At 41.0% G+C, this 14,942-nt stretch overlaps 1 protein-coding gene across 1 annotated transcript in view; it reads left to right on the top strand.

Moving 5' to 3' along the window:
• The window catches only part of ARHGEF18 (Rho/Rac guanine nucleotide exchange factor 18), a 2,448,098-nt gene that overhangs the window by 1,764,056 nt on the left and 669,100 nt on the right, over positions 1-14,942 (top strand). The window contains exon 20 of the mRNA XM_044090748.1: positions 11,117-11,234. Within this exon, the coding sequence (XP_043946683.1) occupies positions 11,117-11,234 (118 nt within the window). The remainder of the gene's footprint in view (positions 1-11,116; positions 11,235-14,942) is intronic.

Raw genomic sequence — 14,942 nt, 5'->3', positions numbered from 1 at the left:
AGAGAAGTATATGAGTGGTACAGAATATGTACAAGGGTAGTGTGACAGCGGTGAGATCTGCAGTGGGAGTGACAGATGCGTTTAAGATAGAGGTGGGATTACATCAAGGATCAGCTCTGAGCCCTTTCTTATTTGTATTGGTGATGGACAGGTTGACAGACTAGATCTGACAGGAGTCCCCAAGGGCTATGATGTTTGCAGAAGACATTGTGATATGTAGTGAGAGTAGGGGACAGGTTGAGGAGACCCTGGAGAGGTGGAGAGATGCTCTAGAGAGGAGAGGAATGAAGGTCAGCCGGACTAAGACGGAATATATGTGTGTGAATGAAAGGGAGGATAGAGGAATGGTGAGGATGCAGGGAGTAGAGTTGGTGAAGGTGGATGAGTTTAAATACTTGGGATCAACAGTTCAGAGTAATGGCGAGTGTGGAAGAGAGGTGAAGAAGAGAGTACAGGCAGGGTGGAGAAGTGTCAGGAGTGATTTGTGACAGATGAGTACCTGTAAGAGTAAAAGGGAAGGTCTACAAAAGGGTAGTGAGACCAGCTATGTTATATGGGTTGGAGACAGTGGCATTGACAAAAAGGCAGGAGTCAGAGCTGGATGTGGCAGAGTTAAAGATGTTAAGATTTGCACTGGGTGTGACGAGGGTAGACAGGATTAGGAATAAGTATATTAGAGGGTCAACCCAGGTTGGACAGTTTGGAGACAAAGCCAGAGAGGCGAAATTGCGTTGGTTTGGATGTGCTGAGGAGGGATGCTAGGTATATTGGGAAAAGGATGCTAAGGAGGAAGCTGCCAGGTAAGAGGAAAAGAGAAGGTCTTAAGATAAGGTTTATGGATGTCGTTAGAGAGGACATGCAGGTGGTTGGTGTTACAAAACAAGATGCAGAGGACAGGAAGAAATGGAAACAGGTGATCCGCTGTGGTGACCCCTAATCGGGAAAAGCCGAAAGAAGAAGAAAAAAAAAAGAAGAAAGTTTACCCAACACTATGGATGGACAGTTTCCCACAGTTTCTCCCGCCAGCTTGGTCGACATGGGCATCCTAAGGCAGTGTAGCATCTGCCTCCTGTTCACTGTCAACTTTCTACTTCTAGTCCACACAAACTCAACATGTGAGAGAGGCACCTACATTAAAAACCTTGAATCCATGCTCTCTCACACATCAGTCAGTGAATTTGACAGTGAGTCCGGTTATCAGCGTGCACACACCACCCACCTACCTACTCCACCCAAACCCACATTACACATACTTACATATGCGGAGGTCCTTACCAGAAACATACCTAAACACCAGAGACCTCCCAAACACAAGCATGCTACACGTATTACTTTCTCTGCAGAACACCGTACATATAATGGGTACAGGACATTTTGACCCCACCGATTCGCCCCCGACTGATTCGACCTGAAAAGCAGCCTCAATCAGTCTGGAGAAGTAAGCAGAGCATCATAGGAAGTGGTGAGGAGCTTCAGCTTTTAGTAAAGTGATATGCCGCCAGTGAGAGCGAGAAACCGACGAAACAAAAAATAAGTGAAATGTTATTTAAATTAAAAGCTATTTCATCTACATTTTGAGGCAGGACTGTTGCCCCATTAATGGAAAATGGTACTTTTACTTTTCCGTTAACGGTGCAAACTTGCTTAGCCAGAGCCCCTCGGTATCAGCCTTCACCTCTGAGAAGCAAAAGCCCTTTTTCCCTTAATGGCACAAACTTGCTCAGCCAGAGCCCCTTGGTATCAACCTTCACTTCACAGAAGTAAAAGCCACACAGTAAAGGTGTCGTCACAGAATCCTGGGGGAATACACTGGTGACTGATCTCTTTGCGGAAGTCATTTCCCCTATTTAGATTGTGGGTGCTGCAAATTTAGTTTGCTGAGGTGGTTACAGCAGCATATAAAAGACATATTTCACTTTTTTTTAATGTCGCACCTGTCCAGATTTTTAAGTCATTTTTTTGGTGTTCTCCTCAAAAAAGTGTGATTGTTTGGCAGATCCTTAGGGATGTAATTAAATAATGACAAACATTTGAATTTCGGACGTCACATCCTTTAGAAAATACATGTTACATGAAAAAGTTTATACGAAGCAGCAGGCAATCCGTGATGTTGGAACTTTGTCTGCTGTTACTTTGACTTTGTCCCAACTTCTTGCACTGAGGTTGATAGTTACGTCCATTAGGTTCCATTTGTTAGTTATGTACCAAATGGCACCTCCACTATATAGACTCCCCGTGCATCCCTTACATACTGTAATGTACCATAACCTGTTCAAGGAAAAGTACCGTCAAGGTCAACGAGTCTAAAAGTGTACGTAGTAAATGTATACTAAACAATGAATTCATTAAATAAATAATAGAAGTATAAACATAAAATATATTTAAAATCGAAGAGTTTCAGTTCATATATTGTAGAATTGAATGAATAATAAAATTATGAAAATGTACTTATTAAAATATATTTGGGGTCGAACTGTCCACTAAAAAATCACATATAAATTTATACAGGAAATTGTATAGAAATGCATTGGGGTCGAACTGTCCGAGGTCGAATAGTCCTACTTTTCATATAATAGCTCATGTACCAGTGTTTCACCTGTCAAGCCCTTAAGGCAAAACTCAAAACCAAACATTAGTCATAGGTGATTCCATCGTGAGACACACAGATGTCCCTCTCACCAGGCTGAATAAGGAAATGGTCACACTCAGCTGTCGGTCAGGTGCCAGGATACACCATATCACACATGCACTCAGATCTCACAACAACAGGTACTGTTATGACTCCGTAATAGTCCATGTTAATGTGAATGACTTAAGACGTACCTGTCAGGACTATATGAAGAGAGACATGACTGAGCTCTCTGACTGTGTGTCTCAGGCAGGTATGTCCTTAGCCTTAAGCAGCATTTTACCTTCACCTAGGATGATGCCTCAATACAAACAGAAAATGATTGACTTCAATAATTGGCTTAGGTTCTGGTGTCATTTTAAGGCAGGGGTGTCCAACCTTTTCAGTTGCAAGGGCCGCATTGAGTCAACAGAAATGGTCTGGGGGCAAACGGCAAGTGAGGACCCAAAAAAAAAAAAAAAAAAGGTCTCACATTAACTGAAGAGCAAAAAAAAAAAAAACTCAGGTTTATGCGGTCTAATATGGCTGTATTGTAGGTGAATTTGAACAATAAATAAATTAATAAATGCATAATAATGCCCTAAAATTCAATATCTCATTCTAATTATTTAAAAAACAGTTAAATCTAACATCTTAGTTTATTTGTAAAAAAAAATTAACAGGTACAAACCTTTCAATTTGTATGAGATCATACCTGTGATTTTGCTGGTTTCCATGTCTTCCATCATGTCCTTAATGGCCATATGTTGTCCAAAGCGCTCATGTATTCTTCTGTTTCTAGCTTTGCAATCTGTCCCTGAAATATGGCACTGGCAATATCAGGAATGATGACACTTTATGTTTATGTGTTCACCCCACAGCCATTTATCGGAGAGAGTGTGTGTAAGGGTAAGCCATTCATCGCTTCTTCTTTCGGCTTTTCCCGGTTAGGGGTTGCCACAGCGTATCACCTTTCCGCTCAAGATTGGAAGTGGTGTTTTACGGTGTCGAGTTGCCAGCCCCGCATCCAGCCTTGTACCGAAGGCGCATACACGCACGCACTCACGCCTGGGATCATTTTCCCATGCGACCATAGGGAGGGCACGCAGACTCCGCACATAAGGCACCACAGACAAGAATTCAAATCAGAGAACCTCTTGCTATGAGGCAGCAACGCTAATCGCTGCACCACTCATTCATCACTGTGAGTCTTAAGTCCATGTATCTCGCCGCTCCTCATTGAAAGGATATGTCAGGCATTCAGTGGTAACATTTTTTGTGTACCTATGGTAACTAATACTTAATCACGTTAGTCAGCAACACTATTTTTATTAAGTGTCCCACTCTTTCCCCGCGTTATGACAGATAGCGTCCCACACTTTGGAGATGGAAGCTTTGTGTGTGTGTGTGTGTGTGTGTGTGTGTGTGTGTGTGTGTGTGTGTGTGTGTGTGTGTGTGTGTGTGTGTGTGTGTGTGTGTGTGTGCGCGTGTGTGTGTGTGAACTCGCACACATACAAACAGCTAAAAGGCACAGAAAGCCTTTTAAAGGTCCAGCATCTCATCTGCAACTTCAAGAAACTGAAGTTGCAAAGGAATTAAAAAAAAAAGAAAGAAATGATCGCTTTGTACATGCCGGCTTAGGTGAACATCAAGTCAGAAACCACTTCTTAGTTTAAAATTATTAAACATCTGCAACATTTAAGATGGCTAAAGGTTTAATAAAATTAGACTTAATGCCTACACCTGTTAAAAGTGTTGCGGCGCATGTTAACGTAAGTTAGCGCGCATGGACTCCTTCGCCTAGGCTAAGGCTCTACTTCAACAAAAGCTGGTCTTGATCCCATATACCAGCTAATTGCATGGTGCCACCACTTTCAGTAAGTCATGGGTGTCTTTTTTTTTTAGCATTATTACAGTATCATTTTGTTATAGGTGAAAAAAACATTCTGTAGCACCAGAGTATGAACTGCTTCGCCAACAGGGCATTACATATTAAGCGCCAAGTACTAAGTATAACCACAACTTTCTTACAACAGATTTACGAAATTTGCGAAGAGGTAACACAAGAAATTAATAAACTACACAGATTAAGTACTGATAACAAACAAGCTTCCTGCAATAACTACACCACCAATGAAACTCTTACCATACCATATTAACCTCAGAAAACAACGTAATGGCGACCTCTGCGCGCACTTTCAGTGATGCTTATATGCACGTGCAAGTACAATTTCATGGCAACTTTGACTAAAAAACCGAAGTCACCTTATTATCAGTATCCTCCGTGTAGAATTATAACAGAAACAAGAAAGTAAAATAAAAGAGCTTGAAGTTTTAATTTAAAGTTTAAAACTTCAAGCTCTTATTTTACTTTCTTGTTTCTGTTATACTAACTACACTACATAGTAATATGCCAATACTCAAACTTAGTCTTGTTTACATTAATGTCTACTCTAAAACTCTAAATTACCATTTGCTCATTTAGTAACTTTTAAATTTACTGTAACTGACTCGCTTCTTTCCTAGGATGCACTTGCCCAAATTGATATCAACACAGATGGCATGAAAATGAAATTATTCATCTGAATGTACAATGTAATGCAATTCTAAAACACTTCTGAAGGTCACATGTGTGTGAAACAGAATATCCCGAAAACTGCCGGATCCAAGACGGTTTGTAAATCAGCTTCAGAAAAGTACAATAACAAAAACGATGCTAAAACGACGCTGCTGTTTTCATAATCATAAAATGTACTTCAGCATTCTCCAAACCCAGACGATGCCATGATTACTCAATCAGTAGTAGCATGGCATCAAGCATTTATGTTGCCCGTTAAACACATTTGCACTATCAAAATCAAAACCAACCATGTCACAATATCTAGTAGTAATACATGACAGAACTTTGCCAGATGAGAATCACGGTTTACTCAGAGCTTTCTCTGTAATATTCCTTCACTATCAATAAACTGATTGCTTTTGAATTCTGCCCTACTTATAAACGTGTTTTAAACACCCTGAACTACAAAATAATAACCTCCGTTCTAATTACCTGTCATTTAGCTGATCCTCGGTTTTGGGGAGTGGATGGACCACAAGTGAAGGGACGTAGTAATTATATTTCAATAAATAAATAAAAACAAAGTGCATACGATAAGAACAATTTCTTTAAAAACAGAGAGCATAACTAAGTTTAATAGTTGTGTTTAGCTTGAATGCACTAGGCACGTTTTATAGAGAGAGAGAGACAGACTAAGAAAATAAGACCATTTGACATAGGAGTCTTTCAAGCACAAACGCACGCACATTAATTAAATATAACATACTTCTCAACTCTGTGTTTTCTCTGGAGTGAGGGACAAGTGAAAAAAATGGCAGTGGCTGGGTTCAAAACCAAGGGCATTGTAACAATGTCTTCTGTATTGGGTGTTAGAATAACAGGTTCTGCATTAGCACGTATTTTCTGTAGTGTCCGAAATACGTGAAATCTGAAACTCGTTTGTCTGCCATACTTAGTTACTACATTCCTCACTGTTTTGGTAAATACTGGAAGTTTTACACTACAGGGAAACCATGAAAACATAAGGCACAGCTCAAAGACGATCATCTGGAGCGTTTCTCCCCGAGCCTCCACTGAAAAGTTGCTCGTTCCAAGTTGGACTTTTATGTTAAATAAATAAACATAAAGTCAGACACCTTATGCATAATTAAGTGAATATGGAGCACTATCAAAAACTTCCTGCTAACAGAATACACAACCAGAACAAGTCTGACCACTATAGCTTACCTTTTACTGCTGTAAAATAAATGTAGAATGTAGTCAGTGTGTAAATCCAACTTCTTCGCCGCGATCTCACTCCTTCCTTCACCGCAAATGTAAAAAAACGACCGAATGGTGTTTTGGCGCATGCGCATACCAGCTGAAAGACGCTGGCAAGAAAAAAAAACGTGAAAAAAGTAATTTTGCGCATGCGCAGAATAGCTGAAGGACGCGGACGTGAAAACACACAGAAAAAAAAGTTAAATTTCAATTTAAGGGTCGCGGGCCGCATGGAAGAGCTCTGGGGGCCGCATGCGGGCCGCGGGTTGGACACTCCTGTTTTAAGGGGATCCAGTATCTGTCAGCCTGGGATGACATGGTCGACGGATCTTGATGCTTTGCCGGAGATGGTCTTCATCTGTCATCCCTTGCCACCCCCATAGTGACATTTTTAGGCAGTGTCTCAAAGACAAAATTCCTAATGTAAAAACTCCCATCTGAAAACAACCTTAAGGTTATGCTGCTAAATGCTAGGAGTCTTAACATGAAACTGCACACACTGGAAGCAGTCCCTCACCTTGGAAGATGCAGACATTTGTGCAGTCACGGAGACCTGGTTCAAGGCTGTGGAGGGTACCCCAGCCATACTAGGTTACACCTCTTTCCACACATTCAGACCACAAATTGAAGGCATGAAAACTAAAGGAGGTGATGTATCAATATTAAAGATAAATTCACCTCCAGATTGGTTAAACAGTATGATTCCCTGGAGATACTTCAGGTGCAATTAACTGTTGGTAGGACACCTGTTCAAGTCATTGCCAGCTACAGGACCCCCTCCGTGAATCAGGTAACCCATTCTGCCTGTTTGGATCTACTTGAGTCTATCAAGATACATCTGGACACCATGATTTTGGGTGACTTTAACTACCCTTCCATTAACTGGGTAAATTACTCGTGCTCAAACTCACTTGCCCAAAGGTTCCTCGACTTCATTAACCCTAATGCCCTGGACCAGCTGGTTGACACTCCCTCAAGGGGGTGCCAACATCCTGGATTTGGCGCCTACCAGTATGGGGGACCACTGTGGTACCCCCACTTTGAGGTCTTCCCTGGTTAGATCTGACCACAAATCAGTCTCATTTGAAGTAACTATCACAACTAACTGCCCCTCTAGCAGCAACTAAACAAAAAAAATTCTTCAAAGCAGATTATAGCCTCTTATGGGATGGTATAAACAGCTTCACTGCACCTCCCCTTCAGATGGAACTGGCAACTATGCCTAGTTCTACACAAATGCTTTATACAAACACCTGTATAGCTGCATTGACTCAGCCATACCTAATAGGACCAAAACGAGCTCCAAAAGCAAGAGCAAACCTGCCTGGTGGGCAACTGCCATAAACAGGCTTTGCAATAAGAGGAGGAAATTGCTGTCTAAGAGTAAGAGGGAGCAAGCCCTAAATTGGAAACGCTCTCTCCTCAGCTTGTCTAAGAGTAAGAGGGAGCAAGCCCTAAATTGGAAACGCTCTCTCCTCAGCTTGTCTAAGAGTAAGAGGGAGCAAGCCCTAAATTGGAAACGCTCTCTCCTCAGCTTGTCTAAGAGTAAGAGGGAGCAAGCCCTAAATTGGAAACGCTGTCTCCTCAGCTTAAACAAGCAAATAAGACTTCTTGTGAAATCCTCCAAAGCTAACTATGAGTCCAAATTAGCTTCCTCAACTAAGGACAACCATAAAGGCATTCTTTAGTTACATCTGTAACCTAAAAGGAAAGCTCCAGATTTGTGCGAAATAGTAGATAATACCACATATAATGGGCCTGTGGACACAGCTAACCTGTTGGCCGTCAGGTTCTGTGAAAACTTCACTCCCCTGTCCCTGCCACACTTGCCTTATAAACTTCTTTACAACCTGTCTCCTACCTTGTATCTAAAGAGCAGGTCATAAACACCCTCTCTAAAGTCAAAAACACAGCATCTGTGGGATCTGATAACATCCCAGACTGCATCCTACATGGGCTTCAACAGGAATTTGCAACACCATTCGGTACTCTTTTCAGTCATATATTCTAAGCACTGTCTTCGTCCCAGCTGAATTGAAAACAGCCACCTTTATTCCCTTGCACAAAGGTGGTGCTTCCACTGACCCTGGGAAGTATAGACCTGTTTGTCTGACTAGCCTTATCTGCAAGATTATGAAGCAAATTATCATGGACCTTATCAACAAAGATATAAGTAATCTCCAAACACTTGGCCTTACTCAGTTTGGATTTGTCAGAGGAAGATCGTGGCTGTTAAACCCGGTGGTCTTCTTTGAGACAGTCACCAAGGCCCTTGAGGGGAAATCCTGTACATACAGCCTACCTAGACTTCGCCAAGGTGTTTGACACTAGCCCCTACTCAGGCATCATTGACACACCCACCCAGCTGGGTATCAACCCTTAAATTGTTAGATGGGTCAGTAACTAGCTCAGTGATAGAACCAGCGTAATCAAAATAGGGCAATCCACCTCCAACAGCACACCTATAACCAGTGGCGTTCCACAAGGATCAGTCCTAGGACCTCTACTCTTTGGAATCTGTTTATCTGAAGTGCAAGCAAAAACTAAAGGTCTGTGGCTGACAAAGTTTGCTAATGACTGCAAACTGGGAACAGTCATAGAATCCCCAGATGATGTCAACATCCTACAAGAGAGACTTGAACAAAAAAGTGACTGGTGCCAAAGTCATGGCCTTAAACCCAAAGTAAAAACAAAATGTACTATCCCTTTTGGTAAGAGCGATGTTCCTGCTAACTACCACATCAGTAGCAGCACTGTAAGTACACACTCAGTGGTGGGCATTCTATATTGCTCATCTAATAAGTAAGGGCATTGCCACCAGAAAAAAAAGAAGTTATAACCTCCCTGTAATCTTCTCTCGTCAGGCCAGTAATTGAGTACAACTCCCCTTTTGGTATGTACCTTTCCAAGCACTTGTAGCAATTGGAGAGACCACAAAGGTTCCTCACAAGGAAAATTTAAGGTGTTCAGCATCTGTCCTATGTGGATCGTCTGAAATCACTGTCACTTTTTTCTGTTTCATACAGACTTCTCAAAGGTGATCCCTGCCTTGCATACATGGCAGTCTCTGACCGTGCTTTTTTGGAAATGCTGCATATCCACAAGTCAAATGGTACATGGGTTACTTGCTCTAAAGACCTCAACCTGGTATGTGACATTAATAGAGCCTGCTGAAGGGTCAGATTCCTCTCCCAGAGGTTGCCACACCTTTGGAACAGACTTTCACTTTATGTCAAACAGAGCAGCTCATTGGCTCTCTTCATACGCAGTCTAGACAATTGGATGGGTAACTGTAAATTCACCCCAGGGGTTCCACCTGTGTCCCTCTTGGACAGGGGCAATAGGTGCTGATTGTGGAAATAAGGATAGAACTTGGCTAGGCTTGTAAGGGCCTTAGGGCCATTAGCCTAGTAACTTCCTGTGATCTTTTTTACTTGTTAAGCCAGCTGACGTACAGGGATTTGGAAGACAGCTGCATTGTACAATGTTGTGTTAAATGTTAATGTGGGTCTCATTTTGGCTGCAGATAGATAACATGATTCACGCATTTGAATGGGATTCCCATTTTTACTGTAGTAGAATGTGGGATTGTATGCTTGTGAATTTAGTTTCCATTTTTTACTGCATGCACATGTAGGCATATGAAGGCAGTTTCCATTTTTGCTGCAGGTAGGCAGGCGCGGATGTGTTTATAGGATGGTATGCATGTGAGTGCAGTTTCCATTTTTGCTGCGGACAGACGTAATTGAATGCATGTGAATGCACTGCATTTCCTGTTGTGGCTGCGGACAGCCACTGGGAATTCATACGTGCCAATTTGATTCCCGTTTTAGCTGCAGTGAGAGATGGTTACATGTTAGTATGGCATTTTGCTGCAGACTGCCCATGAGATTTGCATGGACGTGCATGTCATTCAAGTCTTGACTGCAGGCAGACTTGAAATTACACTCACATGAATGCGATTCCATTTTATGTGGAAATGCATACATGCACCTTTGGTGTTTACTGCTGCTACTCTTGTCACTGTGCTGTTTCTCTTAACTGGAGCCTCTGTAATGATTTTTGGTATTCTTCCTAAGCAGAGTACAAATGGCATGTGCGTTGCCTTTGCATCATCAGACGAGTGCTTGTTCTTAATTTTTTTCATTTAGAATCTGGTTTTGGTATTTGTACTGCTTGCCCAAGCGCATCAGTGTAAAATGTGCACAAGTAAGCCCAGCTGTCTGAAGTGTTTTCTGGGGATTGCTAGAAGTGAGTGAGATGTCAGCTGGTTCAGGCTGTGGAGCCCACGAGCGGTGATATTGACTGCCTTTTAGAGTATTGAAGTCATACTTGTGATTCCAAATTAACCTGATCGGTAGAATGTACTGCTGTAGATGTTATTGCAAGAGCATTGATTTGTTGCTGTGAAACTGCCCAACATATATGCAAGGAGACCGAACACCTTAAGATTTTACTTATTTGCTGAGAACACCCCGCACATTGTGATTTGTGTGCATCTGACTGCATATCCATGCCTGCAGTGGTGATTTCTGCTTAGTGTAGTTTTGAGCAGCTTGGTAACGTGATTGTTTGTCATTAGTTTTAAAGCAAGAGTGATAGCACCTCTTTCACTTGGAGGTTTGACTCATTTTGGTAAGTTTATTAAATTTTGGAAAAATAAACATGTTTTTTTTTTCTTTTAATAGAAACTAGGACATTGTTCCATTGTAAGGCGACTTGGAGTTCAGGAGTGCATTCTTCTGGTGACCCAGCGTATCACAAAATACCCTGTTCTGGTGGAACGTCTTATCCAAAGTACAGAAGGTAGAGTTTTATTGAAGACTTTATTGCTTCTTCCTCTCCAAAGACTTGTACTAATTTTCTTTGATTGCTTGATGCTTTTTAAAAATATGTTGTCAGTGTAGAAATCTTTACCTTCTTTATAGACATTCTTTATAGCATTTGTGAAATATTTTACACTATTGTGTTAATCTTAAATAGAAAAATAAGATTGTGATGTAGTATCACAGCTGGCCTCCTTATGCTGTATACCCAGCAAGGAGACACCCTGGGAATGTGGCTGTCAGCCTACATGGGCTGGGAGCTTTTATTGTACTCTGCTCCTTTCTGCTTGGTCTGATGGGACAGTGCAAGCCCATGTTCTGCTGAGTTCAGGGTGGGTTATTATAGCAATAACCCACGCCTGGGTGTGGGTAATGCTGGATTTACCCACGGTTGGCGTAGTTTGGTCCCAAGGGCGAACAAAGCCAACCGTGGGTAAATCCAGCATTACCCACACCCAAAAGTGGGTTATTGCTATTATACAATGACATTATTTAAGAAAAAAAAAAATTTGCTTTTCTTAAATAATGGCATTGTATAATGCCCCCTTGCTGCCCTTCCGCAGCTGTCTGGTATTCCGCGGCAGTTCTGATGTACTGCGCATGCGTATGCCTACGCAGTACATCAGAGCTGTGGGCAAAAGCAACGGAGAAAGCAAGATCTCCGTTGCTTTTTACAAACTGTTTTGCTATGTTAAATGGGTTTAACATAGCGAGACAGCTTTAAAAAAAGCAACGGAGATCTCTGTTGCTTTTTTTAAAGCTGTCTCGCTATGTTAAACTCCTTTAACAAAGCAAGATCTCCGTTGCTTTTTACAAACTGTTTCGCTATGTTAAATGGGTTTAGCATAGCGAGACAGCTTTAAAATAAGCAATGGAGATCTCCGTTGCTTATTTTAAAGCTATCTCGCTATGTTAAACCCATTTAACATAGCGAGACAGGTTTAAAAAAAAAAAGCTACGGAAAAAGCAAGATCTCCGTTGCTTTTTACACACCGTGTCGCTATGTTAAAGAAGTTTAACATAGCGAGACAGCTTTAAAAAAAGCAACGGAGATCTCCGTTGTTTTTTTTAAACCTGAGTCACTATGTTAAACTCCTTTAACATAGCGAGACAGTGTTTTAAAAAAGACTTATACTAATGGAAAAAGTCTGGGCGACCGAACCTTTTTCCATTAGTATAAGTCGATTTACAACGTGCACGCTGGCCAATCAGTGTGCACGTTTTGGAATATTAATTGGGGGTCATGGTATAATAATTTTTATGCACCTATGTTGGTTGAGTAGAATATAGTGTTGTGCCCCTTCCCAGTTCCCCTTACTTATGAAGCACACAAGCACAATTCCAGGCCTTTACCCCAAAAATGCTAATGTGGCAAGACTAAGTCAGGCCTGGCCCTTTCCTCTGAAGTGTGTGAGCCAATGTGGAAACCCAGCTTTGTGCCCTGTTTTAAACATGTTTTAAAGAGTTACACAGTCAAGTGTAAAGTGAAGGTTTTCTTAATGATTCTACATTAATTGATTTTGTGATCATGTGACCTTTTAATGTGCTATTAAGTATCCCTTTCTGTTGTAGTATTCAGCCTGTTGAACAGTATGCAAAAGTTAAACCTGCAATATTAAAGGCATTTCTTTCCAGTTGTAATCATGGCTCTAGTGGATTATTTTTTTTTTAACCATTGCTTGATATTGCTTACTTAAACTATATTTGTCGATATGCTCTTTTGTATTTGGTCAACTTATGGTAGGTCCGTTTTCAGACCCTTTTTTTTTTTTTTTTTTCTGGTAAAATGCAAAGGGCTGAACAATTAAAAGTGGATAGTGGGGTTATATGCATGTTAACTTATAATGCCAGTATTAAAGCAGTGCAGTCTATTGTAAAGAAATGCTGGCCCATCATTGAACAGGTGCTGGAACTGAATAAAGATGTACACTGTGACATAAAATTTCAATATAAGAGGTGCAGCAGCCTCAAGAACAAGGTGGTGTTAGGAACAACATTGGGTTAATAACTAGCCATTACATGCTAAAAACGGCACTTTCCAGTGTTTTAATTGCACTTATTGTAAACCTGTATACCTTTGTAAGTCGATACAACATCCTGTTTGTGGTGATACGTTTATGCTCTGTGCAGCAGGAGCCTGTAATATAGAGAATTTGATATATATGGCCAAGTGTCAAATCTGTGATGCCTTTTATGTAGGTAAGACCAGTAGGAATTTTAAAGAACGGATAGCTTTTCATTTATCTGATATCTCTCAAGGAGTGCCTACTAATGCCCTGTATAAGCATATTTGTTTAAAAGATAAGACGCATCAATTTTATTTTCTCATCTTGGAAGTAGATGATTTAATTAACTGCCTTTACTGTTGGGGTTGGGTTTCACAATAAATTTGAAAAATTCTATTCTTCCAGATCAGGATCTGGTGTTTCTAGTCAACTGGCTCAGTTTTTCCATGACTGCAGTCCTTCCTCAAGATAAAATGCAGTTCCTTATTGCATACTTCCAGCCTCTCCCTCCCCTAGAACTGACTTCGACAAGAGAAACTGTAAGATCCCTGAAGTATATATGGCTTCAGGTATACAAATGATACCTTTTTGCCAGACTCCATATAAGGAAGAGTCACTGAGTACCTTAAGTCTGTTTGGGTGCAATACCATCACCTTTGGAACTTCCCAGTCACTCTATTGCCCTTATCTATGAATGAATTTCTTTGGTGGATCAGCCATATATCACTCAACCCAGGAGTACCTTTTCTGATTCCCACCCCTTGCCAGGAATTTTTCAGCAGATACGTCAGACTTGGCATTGGTATAGGGGCATGTTATGTGAACTTTAAAGTCCAGGATGCTTGGCCAAAGCAGGACAGGAGAAATAGTGTAAATGTCAAAGAAGGCTCTTCAACACCTGTGGACTCCAGTGCTTCTCTGAGTTCTAATAGACAACACCACTATTATGTGTTACATGAACAAGTAGGAAGTAATGATTCAGCATAACAATTCCTTCAGGCAGAGGAACACTGTAGTGGACTTCTTGAGCAGATTCAGCACAGGTCATGAGTGGATGTTGAACAGAGTGGGGTATTCCCATATGGTTCTCTCTGCCTCCTCTTTTAAGGCATATTTGTCATCAATTTCCACCTGTCTACCTTTGGATTCACCTCTTTCCACACAATCTGAGGTCAAAGAGTTCTTGAAAGGCATCCTACACTTCAGACCCCAAAGATCTTTTCTTCCTTCCTGGATTATGTTCTAGAAAAGCCGACCTTTTGAGCTTGCCCTCTTATTCCTCTGTTGTCTACCTGGAAGATATTCTTATTAGCAATTACCTCAGTTAAGAGAGTCTCAGAGCTGCAAACCCTTATGGATTTCTTCTCATTTTTTCATTTTAAGGACACAGTATCTTTCGGAAAAAAATTCTTTCATGCCTAAAGTGGTTAATGAGTTTTCTTCAAACCAGTCCATCAGCCTGCCTACCTTTTGTTCATGCACCTCAAAATAAGATAGGAAGTATCTTGCATTTTTAAATATTCATAAGGAGCTCAAATTTATCCAGACAAGATTTTTTTTTAGAGAATCTGATAAACCTTTCTCTTCCTTTCAGTACAAAAGGTTGAGTGTAAGCAAGCTGTACCTAGATTGATCAACTGTACCTAGATGGATCTCCTTGGCTATTTCTTTCTGTTATTTCC

This window comes from Protopterus annectens, chromosome 13.part0 (genome assembly GCF_019279795.1).
Source record: "Protopterus annectens isolate FY-2018-M chromosome 13.part0, PAN1.0, whole genome shotgun sequence".
Lineage (NCBI taxonomy): Eukaryota > Metazoa > Chordata > Ceratodontiformes > Protopteridae > Protopterus > Protopterus annectens.
This window is presented reverse-complemented; position numbering and strand designations above follow the sequence as displayed.